We start from the raw sequence: 27,329 nt of genomic DNA on the forward strand, positions 1-27,329 counted from the left end.
ACGAAAATCAGGCTATTTTGGGGAAAAACGATCTTCATTTTCAGTGAAATTACCTGGTAAAAAGAATCCATAATTCAAACTCTTCTTAAACATGCAAGATCACCTTTTAATCCTATCATACTAGTTGATCATGAAAGTACCATGTTTTCACATAGCGCCCGAGATTTTATATATATATATATATATATATATATATATATATATTGAAACAAGGAAGGAAAAACTGACCAGAAACAATTGTAATAATAAATAGCGAAAACTTTGAGCAAAGAAAATGGGTTTCTTTGCTCAAAGTTTTCGCTTTTTATTATTATAATTGTTTCTGGTCAGTTTTTCCTTCCTTGTTTCAAAATATATTACAAAAAGCTGCATCGCTTCGGCAATCCCTCACATTTATTCCAAAGTTGATTTACATCATTTGGGTTTATGTCAGGTTAATGTGTGTGTGTGTGTGGCACACATACACACACTATAGCTTCAGACCACACGAGCGAAGAGAGTAAAGGTTTTGGGACGAACACCGATCTAGGGCTTTCAATAGCTCAGTCGGTAGAGCACCGGTCTAGTAATCCGGAGGTCTCGGGTTCGAATCCCGATGAAAACCCATTTTCTTTGCTCAAAGTTTTCGCTATATATATATATGATATACAGTATATCATACATACGTCTATAGAATTATGATTATAATTAACACACGAAAAGAGTTTTGTCAGGTCTACTGGAACTACATTGCAACAAACTCTCACCAAAATTTTATCATGTTTCTTCCTAGCTCTTGATGATATAAGCTGAATTTAGTTCACCCATGTGGTTTGCGCGCGTGCAAACAAAGGTTATTTATTAGAGAATGTTGGTAATTATCATTAGCCATCGACTTCAAAACGGACAGAATCCTATAATCTTTCTAGAATGTTAAGTTTATGTGTTTCACACTTTTTTTTTGAAAGTGCAGCTGAATGCGATTCACCAGCAATCTGTAACAAGAAAGCTCTGTATGCATTTAACATGTACAATGTTGTCAGCATGAATCCTTCCCTATTTTCCACGCTATTTGGAAGTAATTATGTTGCGCGCGGCCATCTGAAACATGCGCTAACCGTAAACTGGCTAGTTGGCTTACACCACAGGACTTGCATGAGATATCAATGAAATATCGAAGGAACTTACGGCATCTTTGCATAATTTCCAGCTTGCTGTCTCTTTTTGGGTGTTGTTTTTAAGAACAGTCTTGGAAACACTTGGCTATGAAAAGTAATCGCTACCGGAGGGAGGTTTAAAGACGCTGACGGAGGCAGACTTAAACAGAAGAAGATGAAGAATTGCAAACCTGAACTGCATGACAGACAGTGTAATATTGACAGGATAAGTTGAAATATTGTGTGTACTTCAGTTTTTTTTTTTGATACATATCATATCATCACATCGTCATACACCTATCAAAGAAGTTATTGTCATGAAGCACCCACATAAAACAAAAACAACTTATTCAACATAACAAACTGAATTTGTTCACGCACACACACACGAACACGCATACGCAAACACACACATGCAAATTATGAACGTTGCCTTTGTTTACCAGGAATTTGATTTTTTTTTTAACTTAGAAATTTCTTTTGAAACTTTAAAGTATTTTCCGTATCTTCATATACCTACCCCAAGCAAGTGGCGCAAGGAATTTTATCTTCAGTGGCTCGAAACCAACGGCAGCTGTGCGGAATAGAAAAACGCCTTCAGTCAGGGTCCAGGCGAGTGATGCGGTAAAAAGGTAGTGGAGGACTACAGTGACGTATTTGCAAATAATCTAGGCAAAGGAGCAAGAAAGACATACACATCAGGAAAAAAACAAAAACAAAAACAAAAACAAGAACAAAAACCAAAACCAAAGCGGAGTAGAATGTTAATCAAACAGAGGGTGCTTATTTTCACTGTCAACAGAAAAAGCCTTTAAGTATTTACTAGTATTGATTACATATATATATATATATATATATATATATATGAATCTATCAATCAAAGGTAATCAAATCAGCTATCAAAGCTATCAATCTGTTGTTCATGGACGCAGGAATATAACTGCATAATTATTTTTGTGCAATTCGAATCATATCTCTACTTTTTAGTATTAAAAAAAGTCGCTTTTATCGCAAAACGCGATAAGCGCCACCATTCTTTCACCACAAAACGCGATATATCCACCCGGCCAATCAGGGCCCTCGATTTGTCCAACATGGCGGCCCCCATGCAGTTACGATACCCGTCACTGCACTGACTAGCTTATACGTATAAATAGCAGCGCCTTAGGCTGAGCTTCCTACCATAGGCGTAAAGTAACCTTGCTGGCGATAATTTGTCACACTCGCCGTAACTGTTCTAGTTAGTCTAGGCCTAAAGCTAAGCCTAAATTAAGGCGTCAGGATCGGACAGATGAATTTCGACGATTTAGAAGAGCCAGTGGAAATGTCCCCTAACCCACGAAAACGTGGAACCTGCGAGGAAAATCATGAGCGAGAAAGACTCAAGCAAATGCGACATTCATTGTGCGTATGTGTGTATATAATATATGTGTGCGTACATGTGTGTGCCTGTGTGTGCGCGCATGTGTGTGTGTGTGTGTGAGTGTGTGTGTGTGTGCGTGTGAGCAAGAGACGGTAAAACAAGAGAGTGTGCAGTGCTGTTTTACATGTGCGTAAACCTTTCTTTGCTCCTCTGCCCTCATTCTCAATTGTGCAAGTGTGTGTGGTTTTTGTGTGTGTATGTGTGTGCATAAGTGTGTGCGTATGTGTGTTTGTGTTTGTTGGTGTGGGTGTATGTGAATGAAAGATTACAGAGCAAGAGAGTGGATAATTTAGCAATGTATTACATAATTTTGTGTATACCTGTCTGCTCCATTGCCCTTATTTTTGTCGAGCCCACCGGAGGTGAGGGGAGACTTAGGCTGGGATTTCACGGAGCACGCGAACGATTTGCGAAGGATGCGAATGACAAAATCCAGCATTCGGAAAAGTTTTTCTCCGAATGTTTTCCGACAATGAAGCCGAAAACTATTCTTGCGCAATTTGTGCGAAGTTCCCACGACGTATGTGCGAATGTCGTGTGTATCATTGCTAAAGTACAGCATGTTACGTACACGAAGAACACGCGACGGAAATGCGAACAACGAAAAATTTTCAATAATCATGGGAGAAATAATGTATCCAAGGAGAGGTGGAAGCTGTCTTGAGTTGAATTTCTTTTTCTTTCCTCTATTTCTCCTTTCTTTTTCTCTCATTTCTCTATCGTGTGTTTGCCTGCATTTTTTTTCCTAGGACCTATCTCCACTAGTAAAGCATTTGATTTTTTTTTGCTGTTCCTCCAACACAAAATCTCTATAGTTCAAATGAAATTTTACATACTTTAGATTAAGTTTAAGTGCATTCTGCGATTTTTTTTTTGTATATCAAACATTTCTTTCTCTTTGCTAGTCTTTAGTTTCTTTTGTTACTATAGACTTTAATAATTGTTTGATGTTTAGATGTATGCTACGATTTTTATTTGTAGAAAGCATATTATAGGTCATACATCCCCCAAACGGGCGCTAAACGTTCGCGAGAATGTCTCAAAAGGTACGCGAACAGTTTGCGATTACGCCGTAAAATGATCGGAAAAACTTGGCAGGTTTCGCGTAACATACGCGAGACATTCTCCAAAGTTTCGGAGTCTGTTTGGGGTTAACGAACATTTTGCGAACATCGCGCGTGTCTTGCGAATGTCTTGCGCATATGACGAGGCTTTAAAGACACTTTCGAGAACAATTCACGAGCAAATCACGACCAAGTGTGCGGAAAAGGTTCGCAGAAAATTTCAAACTTTTTTGAAATTCTCGCCGAAGTAAAAACGACATTCGCGAACAATTCGTTCGTTTGGCGATCTTTTGCAGACCAAAATGCGAATGCTGGATTTTGCCATTCGCGTCCTTCTCAAATCGTTCGCGTGCCCCGTGAAATCCCACCCTAAGGGTGGGATTTCACGGAGCACGCGAACGATTTGCGAAGGACGCGAATGACAAAATCCAACATTCGGAAAAGTTTTTCTCCGAATGTTTTCCGACGATGGATTCGTAAACCATTCTCCCGCAGTTTGTGCGTAGTTCTCACGACATATGTGCGAATGTCGTGAGTACCATTGCCGAACTACGACCACCTACTCATTTACGAGGGACATGCGACCTAAATGCGAACAACGCGAATGTTCCAAGAATTACGGGCGAAAGTTTTGCGGACATTTTGAGACATATGCGAATATTTTCCGCATATTTCGCGCACAATAAATATCGCACGACATTAATGCGATGTTCGTACATATGTCGCGCGATTTTTTTGTGACTCGTGATGGCACCAACACTCACACGGAGTATAAATGCAAGGCAAGCGTTATTTGTTGTCCACAAGTCAGTGATGTCGGACCTGCAAGCCACGGATCCTGTCCTGACCATGGATGAAAAGGAAACTTTTGATTTTGAAGAGGAAGCTCTGCTGCTTGTTGCTGTGGGACTGTGTTTGAAGCGTAAGCAGGAAGAAGAAGAAGCGCTGAAAAAAAAAAGGAAACAGTATGTGAAGACTGTGTGGGTCCGTAGCTGGTTGCTGGAGCAAGAGAGACTTGAGCATGGTTTTTATGGACAGCTCATGGAGGCATTGGAAGAAGGAGATTTGACCACATACAAGAAACTCCTGAGAATGGATCCTGACCTCTTCAGGGAATTGGTGGCCAGGCTCACTCCCCGACTAATGAAGCAAGACACCAATATGAGAAAAGCACTACCTGTTGGACTCAAGGTTGCCCTGACTTTGAGGTTCCTGGCAAGTGGAGACACGTACGTGTCCCTGGCCGCTTGCTTCCGCGTCGGCACATCCACTATTGGTCCCATGATTAGTGACGTTTGCCAAGCAATCTATGACGAATATCACGATGAACTCCTCTCTTGCCCAACCACTCCAGAAGAATGGAAAGAAGTGGCTTCAGAATTCTCTGACAGGTGGAACTTCGAGAACTGTTTAGGGGCTCTGCATGGCAAGCATGTGATGGCAAGCATGTGAGGATCAAGGCTCCTGGAAACACTGGTAGTATGTACTATAACTATAAGGGATATTTCTCTGTGGTGCTATTTGCCCTTGTTGATGCCAGGTACAGATTCAGGTACATTGATGTGGGAGCCAACGGCAGCTGTTCTGATGCTGGCCTCTTCATGGAGACCAGCCTGCGAAGGGCCCTAGACCAAGGCAAGGCGGGAATACCTGAGCCAGAGCCCCTGCCAAAGGATGATACACCCCTTCCGTACACCTTCGTTGGCGATGATGCCTTCCCGTTGAAATCATGGTTGATGAAACCATACGCCTTGAGAGAGATGACACACAAGGAAAGGATTTTCAACTACAGGCTTTCCAGAGCTAGACGCATCGCAGAGAATGCCTTTGGCATTTTAGCGAACAAGTATTTTTTTTCTTTAAACCAGGAGAACACACATGATCTTTCATCATTTTGTATGCCGTAAAATATGTCTTGCATTTAGTTTACTCGTCAACACATATAATAGAAAGTAAGTGTTTTGTAATATCAAACTATTGCAAAAAATACTGATTTTCTGTATTTCTTATTTTAACCCTTTCTGTGACAGGAACACTGAATAGTGTCTAGAATTTGTATGTTGGATTTGCGGTGCCAGTCGGCAAAGCACACGAAGGGTTGAATGTGATAAAGAGTGTCTTGCAGTAATTCGGTTTCTTTATAAAGAAAAGCAGTACTTTCATGATGTTCGTGATTAATCAAGATAGCGAAAAGGCCTAAATATGCTGATGAATCTCCCATAGTGCTTCACATAAACATGCCATACCCTAGCTCACAACTCGCTCAAATCTCCGAGGATCACACTAGCTTCTGTTTAACATTATTAACTCATTCGCAGAGCTATTTGATACGACACTGAGGCAATATTTCAAGTGACCTGAATTTAACCATTAGCAGTTGGATCTGGAAATTCATACGTTGCCACATGGCTTTATCATGGGTTGAAAACTTGAACACATTTTTCTGGAATTTGAATTTTCAGATTCAGATGTTTTCACCGACCAATGGAACAGAAACCAGAGACAGTTGTACAGATTGTGCTGGCTGCGTGCACTCTCCACAACTGGTTGGCCAGCAAGAAACCAGAGAAGATTCTGGGGAGCGCTGATTTTGAAAATCAAGACACATGTGAAGTGACACCAGGGTCATGGAGGCGGGAGGAAACGTTCACATCCCTGCAGAAACTGAAGGGCAACTATGGAAACAAAGGTGCCAGAAACCAAAGAGACTACCTAGCTGACTACTACGTCTCAGTGGGAAAGGTTCCCTGGCAGGACAGAATGGTCTATGACAAGGAACAGCGACCCGATCAGCAGACCACATGAACACCTTACATCAGAACAGTGGGGAGGGCTGGTGAACATGATTGTGGACAATATCAAGTGCACGTGGAATTTTACACAAAATTCCACGTGCACTTGATATTGTCCGTGTTCTATTATGCATTTAATGTAGAAGATTGCAGGTTTGTGTTTTATGCCTTTATATTTGTTCATCCATAAATGAGCGATTTCATCAGAAACGTAGAACAAAGTTTATCCTGAAAATGAAGACATAGCACGTTTGATATTTTTATTTCGGCGAGCTTTTTAGTTTGAGTTAAACTGGTTTGGTATGCATCTGTTTATACAGCATAATATTTCATGAGCTACCGTTCGTGGGGGACTGAATATTAGACTATACAGTTACACTTCATTTACGAAAGTTTCTTGTATTGTCTTACAGAAAGGTGGTTACAGTATATTACAATTGCACTGTAAACACAAGACTGAAAGCAAAACGAAAAATCCAATAGAATATAGAAAACAAAATTGGTGTGAAATATATGTGACAAACAATCCCAGAAAGCTTATATCTCAGGATTGGCGGTCTCTTTCATGACATATCCAGCGTGTTCAGTTTCCTATTTCTATTTCACATGGAATAAACATTCTTTCGATTTTATCTAAAAGTCTATAGAGAACCACTAACACGATTGATAAGTGCTGACGTTATTAAAGTTAGGTAGTAACGAGGATTTAGGGCTACTTCTTACTGAAGTACAAGTAGCTTCTAAGAAAAAAAAATAACAAACTTTACAAAGTTTGACTTTCCACTAGTTTATGACTACAGAGTATCTTAAAAAAGTAGTTTCTACACAGGACTACTTGAAAACTTTTGCAACGATGATTTTTTTTTTTGACTGCACTACAAATTCATATGCTATTTGTTCTGAAACGGTATAAATTGGAATGAATAAGTTTTCATCACTGATTTTACAAAGAAGGGGTTATTAAAGATCTCGGATCTGATTTTACAGTTTATAAATGAAAACCCAATGTTGGTTCATACTTCCTTTGTATACTTTGTTATCTATAAATTGCGACAAGATTGTCTTTCCCATCTTTATACATGAAGAGTTTTTATTAAAGCAAAATTTGGGTTGCATCAAAATTTGAAAGTTGTTGGAAAATCAACCCATGGCATTGCTTCTGTACCAAACAAATATATCCCACCATAGTACCCCTTCATACGAATTCACCCCCTCCCCCTCCAAAAAGAAAAGGAGGAACAATTTATCAATGATTGTTCTTACTTCAAAGAAAAAAATTAAGTTGACTGGATCTTTTCCTTTTTGCGACATGGGTCCAACCTTTGCAATTAAAATACTGGAGCCACAGTACATATATTATTGACTTCAGGCGTATGCATGTTTTGAATATATCTGTCTTTGTGTGTATGGGTGAGTGTGTGTGTGTGTGTGCGTGTGCTTGTTTACAAGGGTATACACTTGTTCGTTCAGATGTATTTTTAGTTGCGTCACCAAATGTGTGCGTGTGTGTGAATGTATTTGTGTAGAGCTTCATTACTAATTGTGCAGTGATGATGACACAACTCAAACTATTAGACAACTGCAAGTAAGAGGCAGTAAGGTCTTTATTTTGTACACTTTGTACTGTCAACCTTTTTTTCACAGAACTGATATGACATTATTCATGCAATCACAACCCATAATCGCAAAGCATTATTACGATATGAAAATGATACATAAAACGTGAACATTCTACACGTCACTTAGCATGCATATGGATTTTTCATTGTTTTCCACGTTTAACACATTATGCCTTAACAGTATCATCATGCTTGAAACCCTCTAAGGACACCCTTTCACCTCACCATGATTATCTTGAGATGCAACATTTCGTTTCACTGCACATGAATCCTATGCCCATCAACTTAATTTTCTTTTTATTTCAGAACATACAGGGAAAGTGTGAGGTGGGCAGATGCACTACTCTTTATATCCTTGTAAATGTAGAAAGGAACACAGTCAGGAAGTCCACAATGAAATGAAATCAAAAATAAAGTCACTGAGTGGTGTCGTCCTTGGCGAGGGGGAACAGGCCAGCGCTTGCGTTACCACTTCCCTGGTCAACGGTCTCCGTAGCAGATTTTACCAGGGACGACAAGCTGGCGACGTTGCTCATTCCAGAGAGGGAGAAGTCCGGATCACTACTCGACTCTCCTGAGAAAGGATTTGCCGATGTGGACTGCAGCGGGGTCAGATGAGTGTTTGTTCCTGTAGCTGGTGAGGTGTGCTCACTAGAAGTTAGCAAGGGCCGGAACACGGTATCTGGAGGGGATTGCAGCTGAGTTGGCCTCAGAAGCTGTTGAGCGTGCTGAAACTGGAGCTGGGCATGTTGCAGTTGATGTGGCGGCTGCGGTGATCTGAAAATGAACTGCTGCTGCGAAGGAGCCTGCAGTTGTGCATACTGCTGGTACTGGCCGTGCTGCTGCTGCTGCTGCAGGCGCGATCTAGTCTGGTAGCGCAACACGAGTTGGATGGCCTCCAGTTGATACTGATCCCAGAGGTCCCCCTCGGAGATGTGGTGCATCATTGTTTGCAGGTACTGGGAGAAACTTTGGACAACGGCTCCTTGTCCGGACATTGGTTGTTCCCTGGATTTTCGGTGGGCGACCAAGTCATCCAATCGGGTCATCACCTGCGAAACATTAAACAAATTTGTTGTCAGTATTAGAAGCAAAAATATTCATGTCCACAAAGCGAGAACGTGGTTATACTGCTTAGTATTCGAGAATATAAAATGGTGTAAACTTTCATGAAAGTTACGTTTTATTTTATTCATAATCAAAATTGTCATAACAATATCCACAATAATGCTAGCTACAGATGATAACCAAATGATTTATCACCTGGCTCATCAAAACTTCTGACTGGGAGTGACTGCCTGTAATTGATCCCTGACGCTGTACCACAGAGACTGCAGATGTTCCCCTCTTCTTTCCTATCTCCTTTCCCCTCTCAATAGGGGCATGGGAATCGCTGTCACTGCTACGGATCTCCTCGGCCTCGTCTTCCACATCATCAAACTAAAACAATACAAAATTGTCATACATAGAAGTTAAATTGTACACAGTGATTGCTTTATATACTAACCATCACATTAATTTAGAAAATACTGACTAATCACCTTACATTTGGCTATTACACAATAATACGTATTGTACACACTGTCTGCATATATTTACCACCACACATATTGGCCGACAGAAATTATTTATTACTGACTGCTTTATAAAGATTAGGATAAATGTTGTATCACTGTATGATTGTGTGACTAGTCTAACTGGTAATTTACACTGTCATCATTGGATTATATACTCACTGACTGACTAGCCACACTGGCGATTCTCCTGATGTGAGGCTCTACAAAGGCAAAGTTGTCTTTGATCCACTGGTCACTGGCGGTGAGCCGGACGGCCCCTTGTCCACTCTTCTTCTTGTGGATCTTTACCCACCGGTCTCTGTAATTCTTGTAGAAACCGTGAATGTCATCAGCTGAAAATACAATAACACAACTTTCATGTTATGATACAGACAGCGAGTAATTCTGATTTGGAAAGTTAATTTTTTGTAATGACAAGACGATAGAAAAACCTTTCATACACACAACAAAATAGAAACAGGTATAACTCCACCTCTTAATGCAAAATAATTTGGCAGGGTGTTCTTAAACTTTGGCTAATTTCTGGATAATGATGAAACTGCTGAGTGAAGAATGTGTGCAACATCATTTCATGCAAAATAGTTAATTTCAAGAGTCATACAATTGAATTTGTTGGTCTATTTTTACTCACCAGTGGGGATGGGATCACTAGGAAATCTGGGAACAAATGTGTCTTCCACAAATGACTCGCACAGCAAGAGTTTGTAGCCTCTGTCTTTAAAACGTTTCAGGGTCTTGTCATAGAAGACTTCATGCTGGCAAAAAAATTGTGCCAAGATATCCTTGTGCTCTTCTTTCCATGGATATCCCCTTTTCTCTACCTCCTTCTCTTTCTTCTTCTGCTTCTCTGGACCCTTGGTGCTGCATGTAGCACTGCCCGCATCACTGGTGTCCCCACTCTCATGCGTGGGCTTCTCTGGCAAGTCAGAGACCTGTCTCACGTCCTTGTCCTGCTGAGACTGAGCCGGCTCATCTAACTGATCCTCCTCGGAAATACTAGCCTCCTGCGCCTGCTCCACCTCCACTGGGATAATGTTCATCCTCCTTTTCTTGATTGACCCTCGTTGACGGTTCTTTCTTCCCTTGGGCGGCATATTTATACAGTAGATTAAATCAAAATGGTCGGAGTCATGCAGTCATGTCAGTCATGCGGTCAGACGCCACATGGTGAAGATTTTACCCTGAAATATATTCAAAGCATGTCTCAAGACGTTCGCGAACAGTTCGCGTTTAGGTCGTTACATAATCGGAAGAACTTCGCGGAATTCGTGAAACCTGCGCTAGACATTCTCCAAAGTTTCGGGGTCCGTTTAGGGTTTCACGAAGATTTCGCGAACATCGCGCACGTCTTGCGAAGGTTTCGCGCATATGGCGACGCTTACAAGATATTTTCGAGAACAAATCGCGAGCAAATCACGACCAAATGTGCGGAAAAGGTTCGCAAAAATTTCAAACTTTTTTGAAATTCTCGCCGAAGTAAAAACGACATCCGCGAACAAATGACGACACTTCCGAACCCTCACGTTGCTTTTGCGATCGTTTGCAGAATAAAATACGAATGCTGTATTTTGTCATTCGCGTCTTTCGCAAATCGTTCGCGTGCTCCGTGAATTCCCAGCCTAAGGTTGGGATTTCACGGAGCACGCGAACGATTTGCGAAAGACGCGAATGACAAAATCCAGCATTCGGAAAAGTTTTTCTCCGAATGTTTTCCGACAATGAAGCCGAAAACTATTCTTGCGCAATTTGTGCGAAGTTTCCACGACGTATGTGCGAATGTCGTGTGTATCATTGCTTAAGTACAGCATGTTACGTACACGAAGAACACGCGACGGAAATGCGAACAACGAAAAATTTTCAGTAATCATGGGAGAAAATGTACCCAAGGAGAGGTGGAAGCTGTCTTGAGTTGAATTTTTTTCTTTCCTCTATTTCTCCTTTCTTTTTCTCTCATTTTTCTTTTGTGTGCCTGCCTACATTTTTTCCTAGGACGTATCTCCACTAGTAAAGCATATGATTTTTTTTTTTGCAGTTCCTCCAACACATAATTTCTGTACTTCAAATGAAATTTTACATACTTTAGATTAATTTTAACTGCATTCTGCGATTTTTTTTTGTATATCAAACATTTCTTTCTCTTTGCTAGTCTTTGATTTCTTTTGTTACTATAGTTGTTAATAATTGTTTGATGTTTAGGTGTATGCTACGATTTTTATTTGTAGAAAACGTATAGGTCATACATCCCCAAACGTGCGCTAAACGTTCGCGAGAATGTCTCAAAAGGTACGCGAACAGTTTGCGATTACGTCGTAAAATGATCGGAAAAACTTAGCAGATTTCGCGTAACATACGCGAAACATACGCGAGACATTCTCCAAAGTTTCGGAGTCTGTTTGGGGTTTCACGAACATTTTGCGAACATCGCGCGTGTCTTGCGAAGGTCTTGCGCATTTGACGAGGCTTTAAAGACACTTTCGAGAACAATTCACGAGCAAATCACGACCAAGTGTGCGGAAAAGGTTCGCAGAAGATTTCAGACTTTTTTGAAATTCTCGCCGAAGTAAAAACGACATTCGCGAACAATTGACGACGCTTCCGAACCCTCACGTTCGTTTGGCGATCTTTTGCAGACCAAAATGCGAATGCTGGATTTTGCCATTCGCGACCTTCGCAAATCGTTCGCGTGCTCCGTGAAATTCCGTGGATTTCACGGAGCACGCGAACGATTTGCGAAGGACGCGAATGACAAAATCCAAAGTTCGGAAAAGTTTTTCTCCGAATGTGTTCCGACAATGAAGCCGAAAACTATTCTTGCGCAATTTGCGCGAAGTTTCCACGACGTATGTGCGAATGTCGTGTGTATCATTGCTAAAGTACAGCATGTTACGTACACGAAGAACATGCGAGGGAAATGCGAACAACGCAAATTTTTCAATAATCATGGGAGAAAATGTACCCAAGGAGAGGTGGGAGCTGTCTTGAGTTGAAGTTTTTTTTTCTGTATTTCACCTTTCTTTTTCTCTTATTTCTCTATTGTGTGCCTAGAGTTTTTTTTTTTCTTAGGACCTATCTCCACTAGTAAAGCATTTTATTTTTATTGCAGTTCTCCGAGACAAAATCTCTAGTTTCTCTAGAGATCTATCTCTGGATATGGTGATATAAGCGTGACTGAATTGTTTAACCAATTGAAATGGCAGAGCCTAGAAACCCGACGTGACTATTTTCTTTGTATGCTCATGTATCAATGCATTCACGGTACAGCACCAGTCAGGCTTTGCAATGAAGTAGAAATGTATTTTGATAGACATGGCCTAAACACAAGAAATGCAAATTCGTTAAATGTAGTATTACCGAAGCCAAACAATGAAATGTTTAAACAATCTTTCAGATACTCGGGCTCCATTGCCTGGAATTCTTTTCCCACTGAATTGCAAAATGCACCAACTCTTTTGACTTTTAAAAGGTTTTACAAACGTACCTTTTTTAAGACATATATTGTGAAATAGCAGTTCTTAGTTATTCAATGCCTTGAAATCTATGTATACAGCCGTCACTACATTTTTATTTTGCCTAATGTCGTGTATTTGTATATCCAATGCTGATTGTAAACTTTTTTTCCCTTTATTTGAATTTTGTGAGTTTTTCCTGCACGGGGATTCCTCGGATATTTCATTAAGTATGATTTTATATTTTCAATGATTGATTGATTAATTGTTATAATGGTTATTTTGAACTGCCGGGCTGTCACTTTTTACCAGTCACCTACCACACATTTTCATCTCTGTATTTCAGTAGGCCTATACATAGAAATGGAGGTTGTATCGCATTTTTTTTTATTGACACGTTTATGTACATGTATAATGCCATCGCCAGTGTCGTATTAATGTACTGTATATTACGTTGTGTTTCTAGAATGTGTATTGTATGTGTGCATTGTTTGTGTGAGTATTTGCCTGTGATATGTCATCTTGTGTTGTATCACTGCATGTGGTGCGAGTGTGTGCTCGAGTGAGTTTTGTGTGTGGTGTGTCTGTTGATGGTGTGCGTGTGTAATTGTGTGTGTGTGTGTATGTGTGTGTGTGCGCGTGTGTGTGTGCGCGTGTGTAAGTGAGTGTGCCGTGTGTGAACTGTAGGCTTGACCGAGTGTCTGGTGTTGTATAAATGGGGTTGCTGAAAACTGCGTGTTTCAGTCTTGTGTGTATTGATTCTGTTTGGTGTGAATAGTGGGCAGAATATACTCCAAAACTTAGCATTTTTCATATTTTTCTTAACGAATTGTGCATTTGTATCCCAGTCCGGCAGTCCTTTTTGTTCTAAATCTGTTGAAAATGATTTTTTTTTTTCGCTTTTTGATGGTCTCTCTTTTATAGTATATACATGTATCCCCTGTGCAGGAAAATGCATTGTTTTTACACAGGACTTCGATGTAAAACAGCTTTTAGCTGATCGTTTTTATCCTGTATAAATATGTTTCAATAAATAAATAAATAAATAAATAAATAGTTTCAAATGTAATTTAGCATATTTTAGATTCATTTAAGTGTATTCTGCGATTTTTTGTACATCAAACATTTCTTTCTCTTTGCTAGTCTTTTTTTTCTTGTTTACTATATAGTTGTTAATAATAGTTTGATGTTTAGATTTATGCTGCGATTTTGATTTGTAGAAAACGTAGGTCATACATCCCTGAAACATGCGCTAAACGTTCGTGAGAATGTCTCAAAAGGTACGCGAACAGTTTGCGGTTACGTCGTAAAATGATCGGAAAAACTTCGCAGATTTCGCGAAACATACGCGAGACATTCTCCAAAGTTTCGGGGTCTGTTTGCGAACATTTTGCGAACATCCCGCGTGTCTTGCGTCTTGCGCATATGCCGAGGCTTTAAAGATACTTTCAAGAACAAATCGCGAGCAAATCACGACCAAGTGTGTGGAAAAGGTTCGCAAAAAATTTCATTTTTTTTTGAAATTCTCGCCGATGTAAAAATGACATTCGCGAACAATTGACGACCCTTCCGAACCCTCACGTTCGTTTAGCGATCTTTTGCAGACTAAAATACGAATGCTGGATTTTGCCATTCGCGTCCTTCGCAAATTGTTCGCGTGCTCCGTGAAATCACACCTTTTTAAGGTTGGGATTTCACGGAGCACGCGAACGATTTGCGAAGGACGCGAATGACAAAATCCAACGTTCGGAAAAGTTTTTCTCCGAATGTGTTCCGACAATGAAGCCGAAAACTATTCTTGCGCAATTTGCGCGAAGTTTCCACGACGTATGTGCGAATGTCGTGTGTATCATTGCTAAAGTACAGCATGTTACGTACACGAAGAACACGCGACGGAAATGCGAACAACGAAAAATGTTCAATAATCATGGGAGAAAATGTACCCAAGGAGAGGAGGAAGCTGTCTTAAGTTGATTTTTTTTTTCGTTCCTCTATTCTCCTTTGTTTTTCTCTCATTTCTCTATCGTGTGCTTGCCTACATTTTTTTCCTAGGACCTATCTCCACTAGTAAAGCATTTCATTTTTTTTTTGCAGTTCCTCCCACACATAATCTCTATATTATACAGTTCAAATGAAATTTTGCATACTTGAGATTAATATTAAGTGTATTCTGCCATTTTTTTTTTGTATATCAAACATGTCTTTTTCTTTGGTAGTCTTTAATTTCTTTGTTACTGTAGTTGTTAATGATTGTTTGATGTTTAGATGTATGGTACGATTTTTATTTGTAGAAAATGTATAGATCATACATCCCCAAACGTGCGCCAAACGTTCGCGAGAATGTCTCAAAAGGTACGCGAACAGTTTGCGATTACGTCGTAAAATGATCGGAAAAAACTTTGCAGATTTCGCGTAACATACGCGAGACATTCTCCAAAGTTTCGGAGTCTGTTTGGGGTTTCACGAACATTTTGCGAACATCGCGCGTGTCTTGCGAAGGTCTTGCGCATATGACGAGGCTTTAAAGACACTTTCGAGAACAATTTACGAGCAACTCACGACCAAGTGTGCGGAAAAGGTTCGCAAAAAATTTAAAACTTTTTTGAAATCATCGCCGAAGTAAAAACGACATTCGCGAACAATTGACGACGCTTCCGAACCCTCACGTTCGTTTGGCGATCTTTTGCAGACTAAAATACGAATGCTGGATTTTGCCATTCGCGTCCTTCGCAAATCGTTCGCGTGCTCCGTGAAATCCCACCCTAAGGGTGCTCCGTGAAATCCCACCCTAAGGGGGGGATTTCACGGAGCACGCGAACGATTTGCGAAGGTCGCGAATGGCAAAATCCAGCATTCGCATTTTGGTCTGCAAAAGATCGCCAAACGAACGTGAGGGTTCGGAAACGTCGTCAATTGTTCGCGAATGTCGTTTTTACTTCGGCGAGAATTTCAAAAAAGTTTGAAATTTTCTGCGAACCTTTTCCGCACACTTGGTCGTGATTTGCTCGTGAATTGTTCTCGAAAGTGTCTTTAAAGCCTCGTCAAATGCGCAAGACCTTCGCAAGACACGCGCGATGTTCGCAAAATGTTCGTGAAACCCCAAACAGACTCCGAAACTTTGGAGAATGTCTCGCGTATGTTTCGCGTATGTTACGCGAAATCTGCGAAGTTTTTCTGATCATTTTACGACGTAATCGCAAACTGTTCGCGTACCTTTTGAGACATTCTCGCGAACGTTTAGCACACGTTAGGGGATGTACAGTTAAACTCGCCTAAGTCGACGTCGCATATGTCGAATAATCGCGCAAGGCGATGATTTTAAAAAGTCCCGATTTTTCCCCATTGACTTACGTGTATTAATTCACTCACAAGTCGAATTTTATAAGTCGAATACTCGCCTAAGTCGATGAAATTCCAAGAACACTTTCACGGAAAAACCATTGAATTCACTGTGCCTAAGTCGAATAACATTTTATTGTGTAATAAATCGCTGTCAAAGTCACGAGACGCCAGTTTTTGTTTACATACAGTATATACCAAAAGAAACTCTGCGTTAATAAACATTAACGTTTCATTAACGCAAGCGGTTTAACCTGATTCGTTATAGTAACGCAAATTAACGATCGGGAAAATTAACGTTATGATTGTAGTAACGATGAGTAACTATCCCTAGCGCAAATTAACGATGTTTCGTTAACATTAACGATAGGTAACGCAAGAACTCACGCGAGATTTTGGTTTTGTAACGAGACCTGGTGAAAGGATGACGTAGCCCCTGTCGAGTGTAGCGATGTATGCCTTATATTTAGCGGAGTCTTTTCCCGAATCGAATCACGATTTCGCGAATGGTTAATTTGCGCCCGGGGTCACCAAAAACGCACGCCGGGCCACCAAAAAAGCCGGATGTTTGTTTTCAGTTTTGGAAATGAATAGCGGTAACAATCGGCTCCAGAAGATGCTAGAATAAAAGTCAGATGTTTGCTCTTAATTTTGGAAATGAATAACGGTAATATTCGACTCCGTATAATACTAAAATAAATGTCGAAGGTCACCATCGCCGAAGTAAAACCGACATTCGCGAACAATTGACGACGCTTCCGAACCCTCACGTTCGTTTGGCGATCTTTTGCAGACTAAAATACGAATGCTGGATTTTGCCATTCGCGTCCTTCGCAAATCGTTCGCGTGCTCCGTGAAATCCCACCCTAAGGGTGGGATTTCACGGAGCACGCGAACGATTTGCGAAGGTCGCGAATGGCAAAATCCAGCATTCGCATTTTGGTCTGCAAAAGATCGCCAAACGAACGTGAGGGTTCGGAAACGTCGTCAATTGTTCGCGAATGTCGTTTTTACTTCGGCGAGAATTTCAAAAAAGTTTGAAATTTTCTGCGAACCTTTTCCGCACACTTGGTCGTGATTTGCTCGTGAATTGTTCTCGAAATTGTCTTTAAAGCCTCGTCAAATGCGCAAGACCTTCGCAAGACACGCGCGATGTTCGCAAAATGTTCGTGAAACCCCAAACAGACTCCGAAACTTTGGAGAATGTCTCGCGTATGTTTCGCGTATGTTACGCGAAATCTGCGAAGTTTTTCTGATCATTTTACGACGTAATCGCAAACTGTTCGCGTACCTTTTGAGACATTCTCGCGAACGTTTAGCGCACGTTAGGGGATGTACAGTTAAACTCGCCTAAGTCGACGTCGCATATGTCGAATAATCGCGCAAGGCGATGATTTTAAAAAGTCCCGATTTTTCCCCATTGACTTACGTGTATTAATTTACTCACAAGTCGAATTTTATAAGTCGAATACTCGCCTAAGTCGATGAAATTCCAAGAACACTTTCACGGAAAAACCATTGAATTCACTGTGCCTAAGTCGAATAACATTTTATTGTGTAATAAATCGCTGTCAAAGTCACGAGACGCCAGTTTTTGTTTACATACAGTATATACCAAAAGAAACTTTGGCGTTAATAAACATTAACGTTTCATTAACGCAAGCGGTTTAACCAGATTCGTTATAGTAACGCAAATTAACGATCGGGAAAATTAACGTTATGATTGTAGTAACGATGAGTAACTATCCCTAGCGCAAATTAACGATGTTTCGTTAACATTAACGATAGGTAACGCAAGAACTCACGCGAGATTTTGGTTTTGTAACGAGACCTGGTGAAAGGATGACGTAGCCCCTGTCGAGTGTAGCGATGTATGCCTTATATTTAGCGGAGTCTTTTCCCGAATCGAATCACGATTTCGCGAATGGTTAATTTGCGCCCGGGGTCACCAAAAACGCACGCCGGGCCACCAAAAAAGCCGGATGTTTGTTTTCAGTTTTGGAAATGAACAGCGGTAACAATCGGCTCCAGAAGATGCTAGAATAAAAGTCAGATGTTTGCTCTTAATTTTGGAAATGAATAACGGTAATATTCGACTCCGTATAATACTAAAATAAATGTCGAATGTTTGCTTATACTTTTGGAAATGAATAATGGTAAGATTCAGTTCCGTACGGTGCTGAAATTAATGTCAGATATTTGATTTTGCGTTCAGAAATGAAAGAGGATAAAATACGGCTCCGGAAGATGCTTACATAAATGTCGAATGTTTGCTTTGGCTTTCGGAAATGAATAACAATATAGTATTTAACTCTGTACGATGATGAAATAGATGCCGGATGTTCGCTTTTACGTTCGAAAGTAAATAGCAATAACATTCAGCTCCGGAAGATGCTAAAATATATGTCGAATGATCCCTTTGACGTTCGGAAATGAATAACAATATTCAACTCCGTACGATGATGAAATAAATGCCGAATGTTTGCTTTTACGTTCGAAAGTAAAAAGCATGTAACATTCGGCTCCGGAAGATGCCAAAATAAATGTCAGATGATTGCTTTTACGTTCGGAAGTGAATAGCAGTAACATTCTGCTCCATAATTAAGATGCTAAAATGAATATCAGACATTTGCTATTTAACATTTCGAAATGAATAACAATAACATTCAGCTGCGTTTGATGGTAAAGTAAATGTCGGATGTCTGCCCTGACGTTCGAATATGAAAAACAGTATAACATTCGGCTCCTTACGATGCTGAAATAATTGTCAGATGATTCATTTCACTTTCGGAAGTGGACAGCAGTAACATTCGGCTCCTTACGATCATAAAATAAATGTCGGGTGTTTCCTTTTGAATTTGGAGATCGAATAACGGTAATATTCTGCTCCGTACGATGTTGAAATAAGTAACAGATTGTTTCTTTTACATTTGGAAATGATTAACGGTATCAATCGGCTCAGTTAGATGACAAAATAAAAAGCGGATGTTTGCTTTCACGTTCGAAAATGAATAAGGATGATATTCAGCTCCGTAAGATCCTAGAATGAATGTCGGGTGCTTGTTTTTACATTTGAAAATGATTAACGGTATTCGGCTCCGGAAGGTGTTAAAATACTTGTAAATGGTGGATAATTACTTTTACAATCAGAAATAAATAACGGTAACTTTCGGACCGAACGTAGGACCGAATTAGTTTTGCTTCCTTTTTTTTTTCGGGCCACCAAAAAAAATAAAAATCAATCATTTTGGGGCCACCAAAATAAAAGTTAGTGTGGAGCCCTGGCCTGCATCAGTGTGGATAAAGTGTCTTGCTGAAGGGCAAATATCGGGCACACCGCTCCAGCTCTCGGCTCCAGAGAAGACAACATACATGTACATGTACGTGTGGTGTAACTGTAAGTCGATTTTTTTTCGACTTACGCACAAGTCGAAACTCGCCTAAGTCGATGTGTTTTGCTCAGTCCCGAGAAGATCGACTTATGCGAGTTTAACTGTATGACCTATACGTTTTCTACAAATAAAAATCGTAGCATACACCTAAACATCAAACAATTATTAACAACTATAGTAACAAAAGAAATTAAAGACTAGCAAAGTAAAAGAAATGTTTGATATAAAAAAAATCGCAGAATACAGTTAAAATTAATCTAAAGTATGTAAAATTTCATTTGAAGTACAGAGATTATGTGTTGGAGGAACTGCAAAAAAAAAAAAAAAGATCATATGCTTTACTAGTGGAGATACGTCCTAGGAAAAAATGTAGGCAGGCACGCAATAGAAAAATGAGAGAAAAAGAAAGGAGAAATAGAGGAAAGAACAAAATTCAACTCAAGACAGCTTCCACCTCTCCTTGGGTACATTTTCTCTCATGATTACTGAAAAATTTTCGTTGTTCGCATTTCCGTCGCGTGTTCTTCGTGTACGTAACATGCTGTACTTAAGCAATGATATACATGACATTCGCACATACGTCGTGGAAACTTCGCACAAATTGCGCAAGAATAGTTTTCGGCTTCATTGTCGGAAAACATTCGGAGAAAAACTTTTCCGAATGCTGGATTTTGTCATTCGCGTCTTTCGCAAATCGTTCGCGTGTTCCGTGAAATCCCACCCTAAGGGTGGGATTTCACGGAGCACGCGAACGATTTGCGAAGGACGCGAATGGCAAAATCCAGTATTCGCATTTTGGTCTGCAAAAGATCGCCAAACGAACGTGAGGGTTCGGAAGCGTCGTCAATTGTTCGCGAATGTCGTTTTTACTTCGGCGAGAATTTCAAAAAAGTTTGAAATTTTTTGCGAACCTTTTCCGCACACTTGGTCGTGATTTGCTCGTGAATTGTTCTCGAAAGTGTCTTTAAAGCCTCGTCATATGCGCAAGACCTTCGCAAGACACGCGCGATGTTCGCAAAATGTTCGTGAAACCCCAAACAGACTCCGAAACTATGGAGAATGTCTCGCGTATGTTACGCGAAATCTGCGAAGTTTTTCCGATCATTTTACGACGTAATCGCAAACTGTTCGCGTACCTTTTGAGACATTCTCGCGAACGTTGAGCGCACGTTTGGGGGATGTATGGCATATACGTTTTCTACAAATAAAAATCGTAGCGTACACCTAAACATCAAACAATTATCAGCAACTATAGTAACAAAAGAAATTAAAGACAAGCAAAGAGAAAGAAATGTTTGATAGAAAAAAATCGCAGAATACAGTTAAAATTAATCTAAAGTATGTAAAATTTTATTTGAAGTATAGAGATTATGTAAGTGTTGTAAAAACTGCAAAAAAAAAATCATATGCTTTACTAGTGGAGATACGTCCTATAGGAAAAAAATGTAGGCAAGCACACAATAGAAAAATGAGAGAAAAAGAAAGGAGAGATAGAGGAAAGAAAAAAAAATTCAACTCAAGACAGCTTCCGCCTCTCCTTGGGTACATTTTCTCCCATGATTATTGAAAATTTTTCGTTGTTCGCATTTCCTTCGCGTGTTCTTCGTGTACGTAACATGCTGTACTTTAGCAATGATACACACGACATTCGCACATACGTCGTGGAAACTTCGCACAAATTGCGCAAGAATAGTTTTCGGCTTCATTGTCGGAAAACATTCGGAGAAAAACTTTTCCGAATGTTGGATTTTGTCATTCGCGTCCTTCGCAAATCATTCGCGTGCTCCGTGAAATCCCACCCTAAGGGATCGCCTGGATCGTCTGTCCGTCCGTCGTCCGTCGTCCGTTCGTCCGTCCGTTGTCTATCCGTAATGCTATAAAAACTTCAATAACTCTTTACTCTGAGCTTCAATTACAATCAAACTTCGGGGGATGAGGGGTCAAACAAAGTTTCACATTTTACCATATATGAAGGTCACCTCAAGGTCGAAGCTCACAGGCAGGGGCCAATGAACTTTAGGACCCAATGCTAAGTTTTTATGGTGCGTTTCTATTATGGGTCATAACTTTTGATCCATAACTCCATTTGTGACCAAACTTGGATGGTAGATGTCCCTTGGGGAATGGATGGTCACCACAAGTCAATGGTCACAAGCATGGGTCAACGAACTTTTAGAGCCCAATGTTAAGTTTTTATGGCGCGTTTCTATTATGGGTCATAACTTTTGATCCGTAACTCCATTTGTGACTAAACTTGGATGGTAGATGTCCCTTGGGGAGTGGATGGTCACCACAAGGTCAATGGTCACAAGCATGGGTCAACGAACTTTTAGAGTCCAACCTTAAGTTTTTATGGCGCGTTTCTATTATGAGTCATAACTTTTGATCCATAGGTCCGTTTGTGACCAAACTTGGATGGTAGATGTCCCTTGGGGAATGGATGGTCACCACAAGGCCAAAGGTCACAGGCAGGGGTCAACGAACTTTAAGGGTCCAATGTTAAGTTTTTATGGCACGTTTCTTTTTGCCATGAAGTTTTACCCTTTTATATCTTTTTAGCTGTTATATCCCATTCGTATACAATTTCTTGTACGCAAATGGGCGAGACACATTATGGCACTTGCCTTATTTTTTTGTATTTCGCGTCTGTTTGCACGTGAGTTTGTGTGTGTGTGTGTGTGTGTGTGCGGGAGTGTGTGTGTGGGTTTGCATGTTTGTGTCTTTGTAAATGTGTGTGTAATGTACATACCAGCTGCCTAAAAAAACTCTTAAAATAACAGACTCCACAAAGAACTTCTCCAAAGGAACTTCGAGTGCGTTTGTGCGTGTGTGCTTGCGTTTGTGTGTGTGTGTGTGTGTTTGTGTATGTGTGTGTGTTTGTGTGTGTGTGTGCGTGCTTGCGTGTGTGTGCGCGCGCGCATGGGAGAGAAAGGGTGCAATGAATGCGTTCGAAAACCTAGTCTTTCTTCATGCCCGCAATCTGCACTATACATGCGTGCGTGCATGTGTGTTTGTGTATGTGTGTGTGCGCGTGCGTGTGTGCGCATGGTGTATGTGTGTGTTTGAATGTGTTTGTTTCTGTGTGCGTTTGATGTACCTGCTGCCCCAAACAACTCCAAAATGTTGATTGAAAAAATACACTTGCATAACGGACAGCTTGGATTTATTGCGTTTTGCAATGAAAGGGACACTGTGGATTTATTGCATTTTGATAAAAATCATTCAAATTTATTAATTTTCCCAGAAATCTTGCATACTTAGATTTTAGCTCAATGTGTGATTTTGATATTTTCACAGAGCTCAACAATCAAGAAAAAAAAATCATGAGTTTTATTCTTCAAGAAATATTCGAAATAGAAAATCTTATTTTTCTCAATTCAGTGAAAAAGATTTATTGCGTTTTGCAATCAAACTCTTCATATATATATATATATATATATATATATATATAATAATCTCTCCAAAATTTTCTGCTAGTTGTCTGCTGCGCCGCTGGTCAACTATATTAATATATATATGCATATCTTTTTATTTTGAATAAAACCCCATTGGTTTTGCGTCATTGTGACATCATATTCAAACACTAATGAAAATTCATGCCAATAAGCAATGAAATCTCTAAAGGAAGCAAAAATTTACTTCCTTTTATTAGTTTGACGTAGCTCGTTTGAGGTATAACCCTGCATCTTTCGAATTATACTTGGCACATTTCTCTTCAGTGATGTATCATTTTAAACTCTCAAAATGTCCGTTTACGTGTTTGATGAAAAGGTGACCAGGAAAATTCAAGAACACTTCTTTAAAAACCCTGTAGCGTGGGGATTAATGGATGGCAACATTTATTCGCTGCTCATCGGGGTACATTAAAAAAGTCACGAATAGCACCGGTCAGCGATCATAGGCATCGAAACTTACCCTCGTCGGTAACAGTCGAATATAGTCGAGACATTTCGGCTGTATGTGTACTTACATAGAGATCAGTGCCTAAGCAGCGCACAATTTGTTACCGTGATTCTCGAATGTTTCCGAACCGGGCCAGTCTTTCCACTCTATGGTATCCCCACGCTGCTGGGTTTAAATTACAAACTAACCTTATTCTGAGTCTGTTCGACGGAAGTGAGAAACAGAAATTGCCCAAGAGCTGTCGAAACGGCGAGATTTATGTGAATCTGGATTTTTACAAGGCCGTGAGTTCTGATGTAAAACGAAGACAGTGAGAGATAATGAAAGAGAGAGAGGGAGAGATTAGTAAAAACCCCTTCTGCTGATAATAAATGATTGTTTGAGTGCGTAATGAAATAATTTTAATCTTCATTTCGGAATCAAACTTATCTGTCATCATCAAGTATCTGACAATCAAGGACATATCACACAAAATCAAAGTTACACGGTTGCAAACTTATATCCGACAGCTCAAAGCAAGCATAAATATCACAATCATATTTTGTCAAACTTATTGCAGACCTATATATTAAAACGAATAGTAAATGCCCGATGGCTCTATGAGGCTCAGATCTTCAAAGTAAAATAAACACATGGAAGAAATAAGACAATGATGCCCAACATGAATATATAGTGGAACATATATATTGTCTAATGACATGGAAAAATAACCCATCCTATTTACTACAAGGATCATTATTCTGAGAATGGTGTAGACCTATATAAAATACGTAGGAATTCCTACCTCGTAATGGCGAATAATACGATCGCGAAGACATATGATAAAATGGAGCACGCCCCGAAACACTTCGACATGTAGCTCTGTGTTATCGCATGACTTGCAACTGGAGCCTAATTGCAAAAAATAAAAGCAAAAATACAACATGAATGCTTTATCATTTTTCAATATTGCGACAACAAGTGCGACAAATGACGACTTTCAGTGAACTGAATTCATTTAAAAGGAGACCTCCGGATCAATTTCAGACTTTTACATATGAACAACTATAAATTGATTATATTGGGTACAGAGTTTCAGGATCTATAGTGATAGGTATGGGGAATAAGAATGTTTTCTAAATTTATAACAAATCACAATGAACAAGGATGATGACATGGCAGCCTCACTATAAGAATGCATGAGCAGGGTCTCAAGGAAGCAGAACAAAGAAAGAAAACATGCCTAAATTCTACACAAGTAAACTTGTCAAGCACGTGGTATTGTAATGGTATTACATTGCTACATTTCTGAAATAGGTGAGACTCCTATGTCATCATTCCTGTTCAGTGTAATTTGTTTCGGTTTTTCAGAATACAGTATTGATTTATCTGGTCGGTCAATCGCCTCCAATGATTCTCGACACAATATAAGAACCCTTCTTGTTTCAACCGAGCGAGTTAGTTTTATTTTCGGATGCCTTCTTATTACAAATTTTAAGAATTCTTTTCTGCTTTTAAGATATTGCTTTCTTTTATCAGAGAAAAATAATACAATTCTGTCGAATGAGATATCAAAACTACAAACAGCACAGACCAGGTTTAGTGCTGTATTGATAAGAAATACACAATACCTTGGCAGATAGTAGGACGGCAAAGCTGGTGAGATGGGTACAGTTACATTTGACAAATGTATCATTGAAAAATACAGGCTCGCAACCTTCCGTTGACCAAACGCCATGGCTAAGGAACATGAGAACAACGACATTATTAACTTAATTAATTTATAAACGTCAATATTTTGATTATATATATATATGGGCCGTGACGCGAGAAAAGGGCCCTTAGCGTCGCTGCGCGCAAACGCCAGAAAACGGCGCGGAAGTTTAACAAAGCAATACGCGCAAAAAATGATCAACTAGCTAACTACGCGGAAATGCATAGACGCATCAAAAAGTGACAGGATTTGGACAAAACGTACTGTTTTGAATGTCGTAATTGGAGCATTTAGGAGTGGAATTTCAGACAAAGGTTTGCATATCCTAATACGTCAGAGTTTCTTCTACAATATGGAGGTGAAAACTCATTTTCGGTGTATAATGCCCTAAGGGCCCTTTTCTCGCGTCACGGCCCATATATATATATATATATATATATATATATATATAGTGAGAACTTTGAGCAAAGAAAATGGGTTTTCATCGGGATTCGAACCCGAGACCTCCGGATTACTAGACCGGTGCTTTACCGACTGAGCTATTGAAAGCCCTAGATCGGTGTTCGTCCCAAACCCTTAATTCTCTTTGCTAGTGTGGTCAGAAGCTATAGTGTGTGTATGTGTGCCACACACACACACACACCAACCTGACATAAACCCAAAGGATGTAAATCAACTTTGGAAACTATTCCAAAGTTGATTTACATCCTTTGGGTTTATATCAGGTTAATGTGTGTGTGTGTGTGGCACACATACACACACTATAGCTTCTGACCACACGAGCAAAGAGAATTAAGGGTTTGGGACGAACACCGATCTAGGGCTTTCAATAGCTCAGTCGGTAGAGCACCGGTCTAGTAATCCGGAGGTCTCGGGTTCGAATCCCGATGAAAACCCATTTTCTTTGCTCAAAGTTCTCACTATTTATTATTATTTGTTTCTGGTCAGTTTTCTCTTTCTTGTTTCAATATATAATATATATATATATATATATATATATATATATATATATATGCATAGTACATACATGCATGTATACATACATACCTACACACATACATAAATATATGAGCTTGTTATACTCGAAAAGGTTTGTCTACATTCTTAGTTTGTCTACATTCTTAAAAAAAAAAATCCGGGTGAGAACTGACCCGGAGAGGGTCCGTTGGGGTCACACACCGTTACGGGTCAGAAATGACAAGGAATGGGGTCAGATATGACCCCATCCAGAGTCATGAATTAGGTCAGGGTGACCCCATTCTGGGTCTTCATGACCAAATTCCAAGTCATTTTTTACCCGGAACGGAGTGTGACCCCAACGGACCCAGTTCCGGGTCAGTTCTGACCCGGATTTTTTTTTAGAGTGTATCCTGTATCCTCATTGGTTAAAGCGAAGCCATCATTGGCTTTATTGATCAATAAGAAATCAACACACAACCAGGTTAGCAAAATACTCTGTGTAGGGATTTGTGCAGCTTTAGTGCATCTTGCCCATCGTAAAAAAAAAACAAAAACTTGAAATTACTACTTTCATTAATATTTTGATCACTTCATTGACTCCTGCAATAATGGAACGTAGCAAGCAATCCAAGGAAAAGAAAGAAAAAAGGAAATAGATTGAGAGAGACACCAAGCAAAAATAATGTTGATCATTATGTTTGGACGTACAGGTTAGGGTGATATACTATAAGATTTTAAAGTTGAAGTTGGTTCATTTGATGCTTATGGTGGTTTGTTGCATGACCATGTTAACTTTTATGAGATTCCTGTTATCTCAACCATGTCACAGATACTGTTGTAGCTGCTGATGATTATGTTGATGTTACTGCTGCTGCTGCCGATGATGATGATGATTATGAAGAATGAAGGTGGTGATGGTGGAAAAGGGAGGGTAAGCCATATCAAAATGTATGTACTTGTTCATTGCACTAATAGTATAAACTGT

The 27,329-nt window shown here is 39.8% G+C and overlaps 1 protein-coding gene and 2 non-coding genes across 3 annotated transcripts; all 3 read left to right on the forward strand.

Annotated features, from left to right (window-relative positions):
• Window positions 1–530: 530 nt before the first annotated feature.
• On the forward strand, window positions 531–604 carry Trnat-agu (transfer RNA threonine (anticodon AGU)). The gene has a single exon. It is a non-coding gene; the product is annotated as a tRNA-Thr (tRNA).
• A 3,832-nt stretch (window positions 605–4,436) lies between these two features.
• Window positions 4,437–6,428, forward strand: LOC139734477 (uncharacterized). Its single transcript, XM_071645260.1, has 3 exons — window positions 4,437–5,071; window positions 5,164–5,469; window positions 6,086–6,428. The coding sequence occupies exons 1-3, from the start codon at window positions 4,437–4,439 to the stop codon at window positions 6,426–6,428; spliced, it is 1,284 nt and encodes a 427-aa protein (XP_071501361.1).
• Window positions 6,429–26,206: 19,778 nt separating this feature from the next.
• Window positions 26,207–26,280, forward strand: Trnat-agu (transfer RNA threonine (anticodon AGU)). Its single transcript has one exon. It is a non-coding gene; the product is annotated as a tRNA-Thr (tRNA).
• Window positions 26,281–27,329: the final 1,049 nt, after the last annotated feature.

The sequence above is a fragment of the Diadema antillarum genome, unplaced genomic scaffold (assembly GCF_040938485.1).
Source record: "Diadema antillarum isolate AM-2024a unplaced genomic scaffold, OU_Dant_1.0 seq00000527_RagTag, whole genome shotgun sequence".
NCBI lineage: Eukaryota > Metazoa > Echinodermata > Echinoidea > Diadematoida > Diadematidae > Diadema > Diadema antillarum.

Excerpts from the sequence above, each read along its gene's own strand:
- LOC139734477 (XM_071645260.1), top strand. The coding sequence starts at position 4,437 with ATGTCGGACCTGCAAGCCACGGATCCTGTCCTGACCATGGATGAAAAG. Across the intron at positions 5,072-5,163 it reads AAGCATGTGATGGCAAGCAT|GTACAGATTCAGGTACATTG; the intron begins GTGAGGATCAAG and ends TGTTGATGCCAG. Across the intron at positions 5,470-6,085 it reads TTTGGCATTTTAGCGAACAA|ATTCAGATGTTTTCACCGAC; the intron begins GTATTTTTTTTC and ends TTGAATTTTCAG.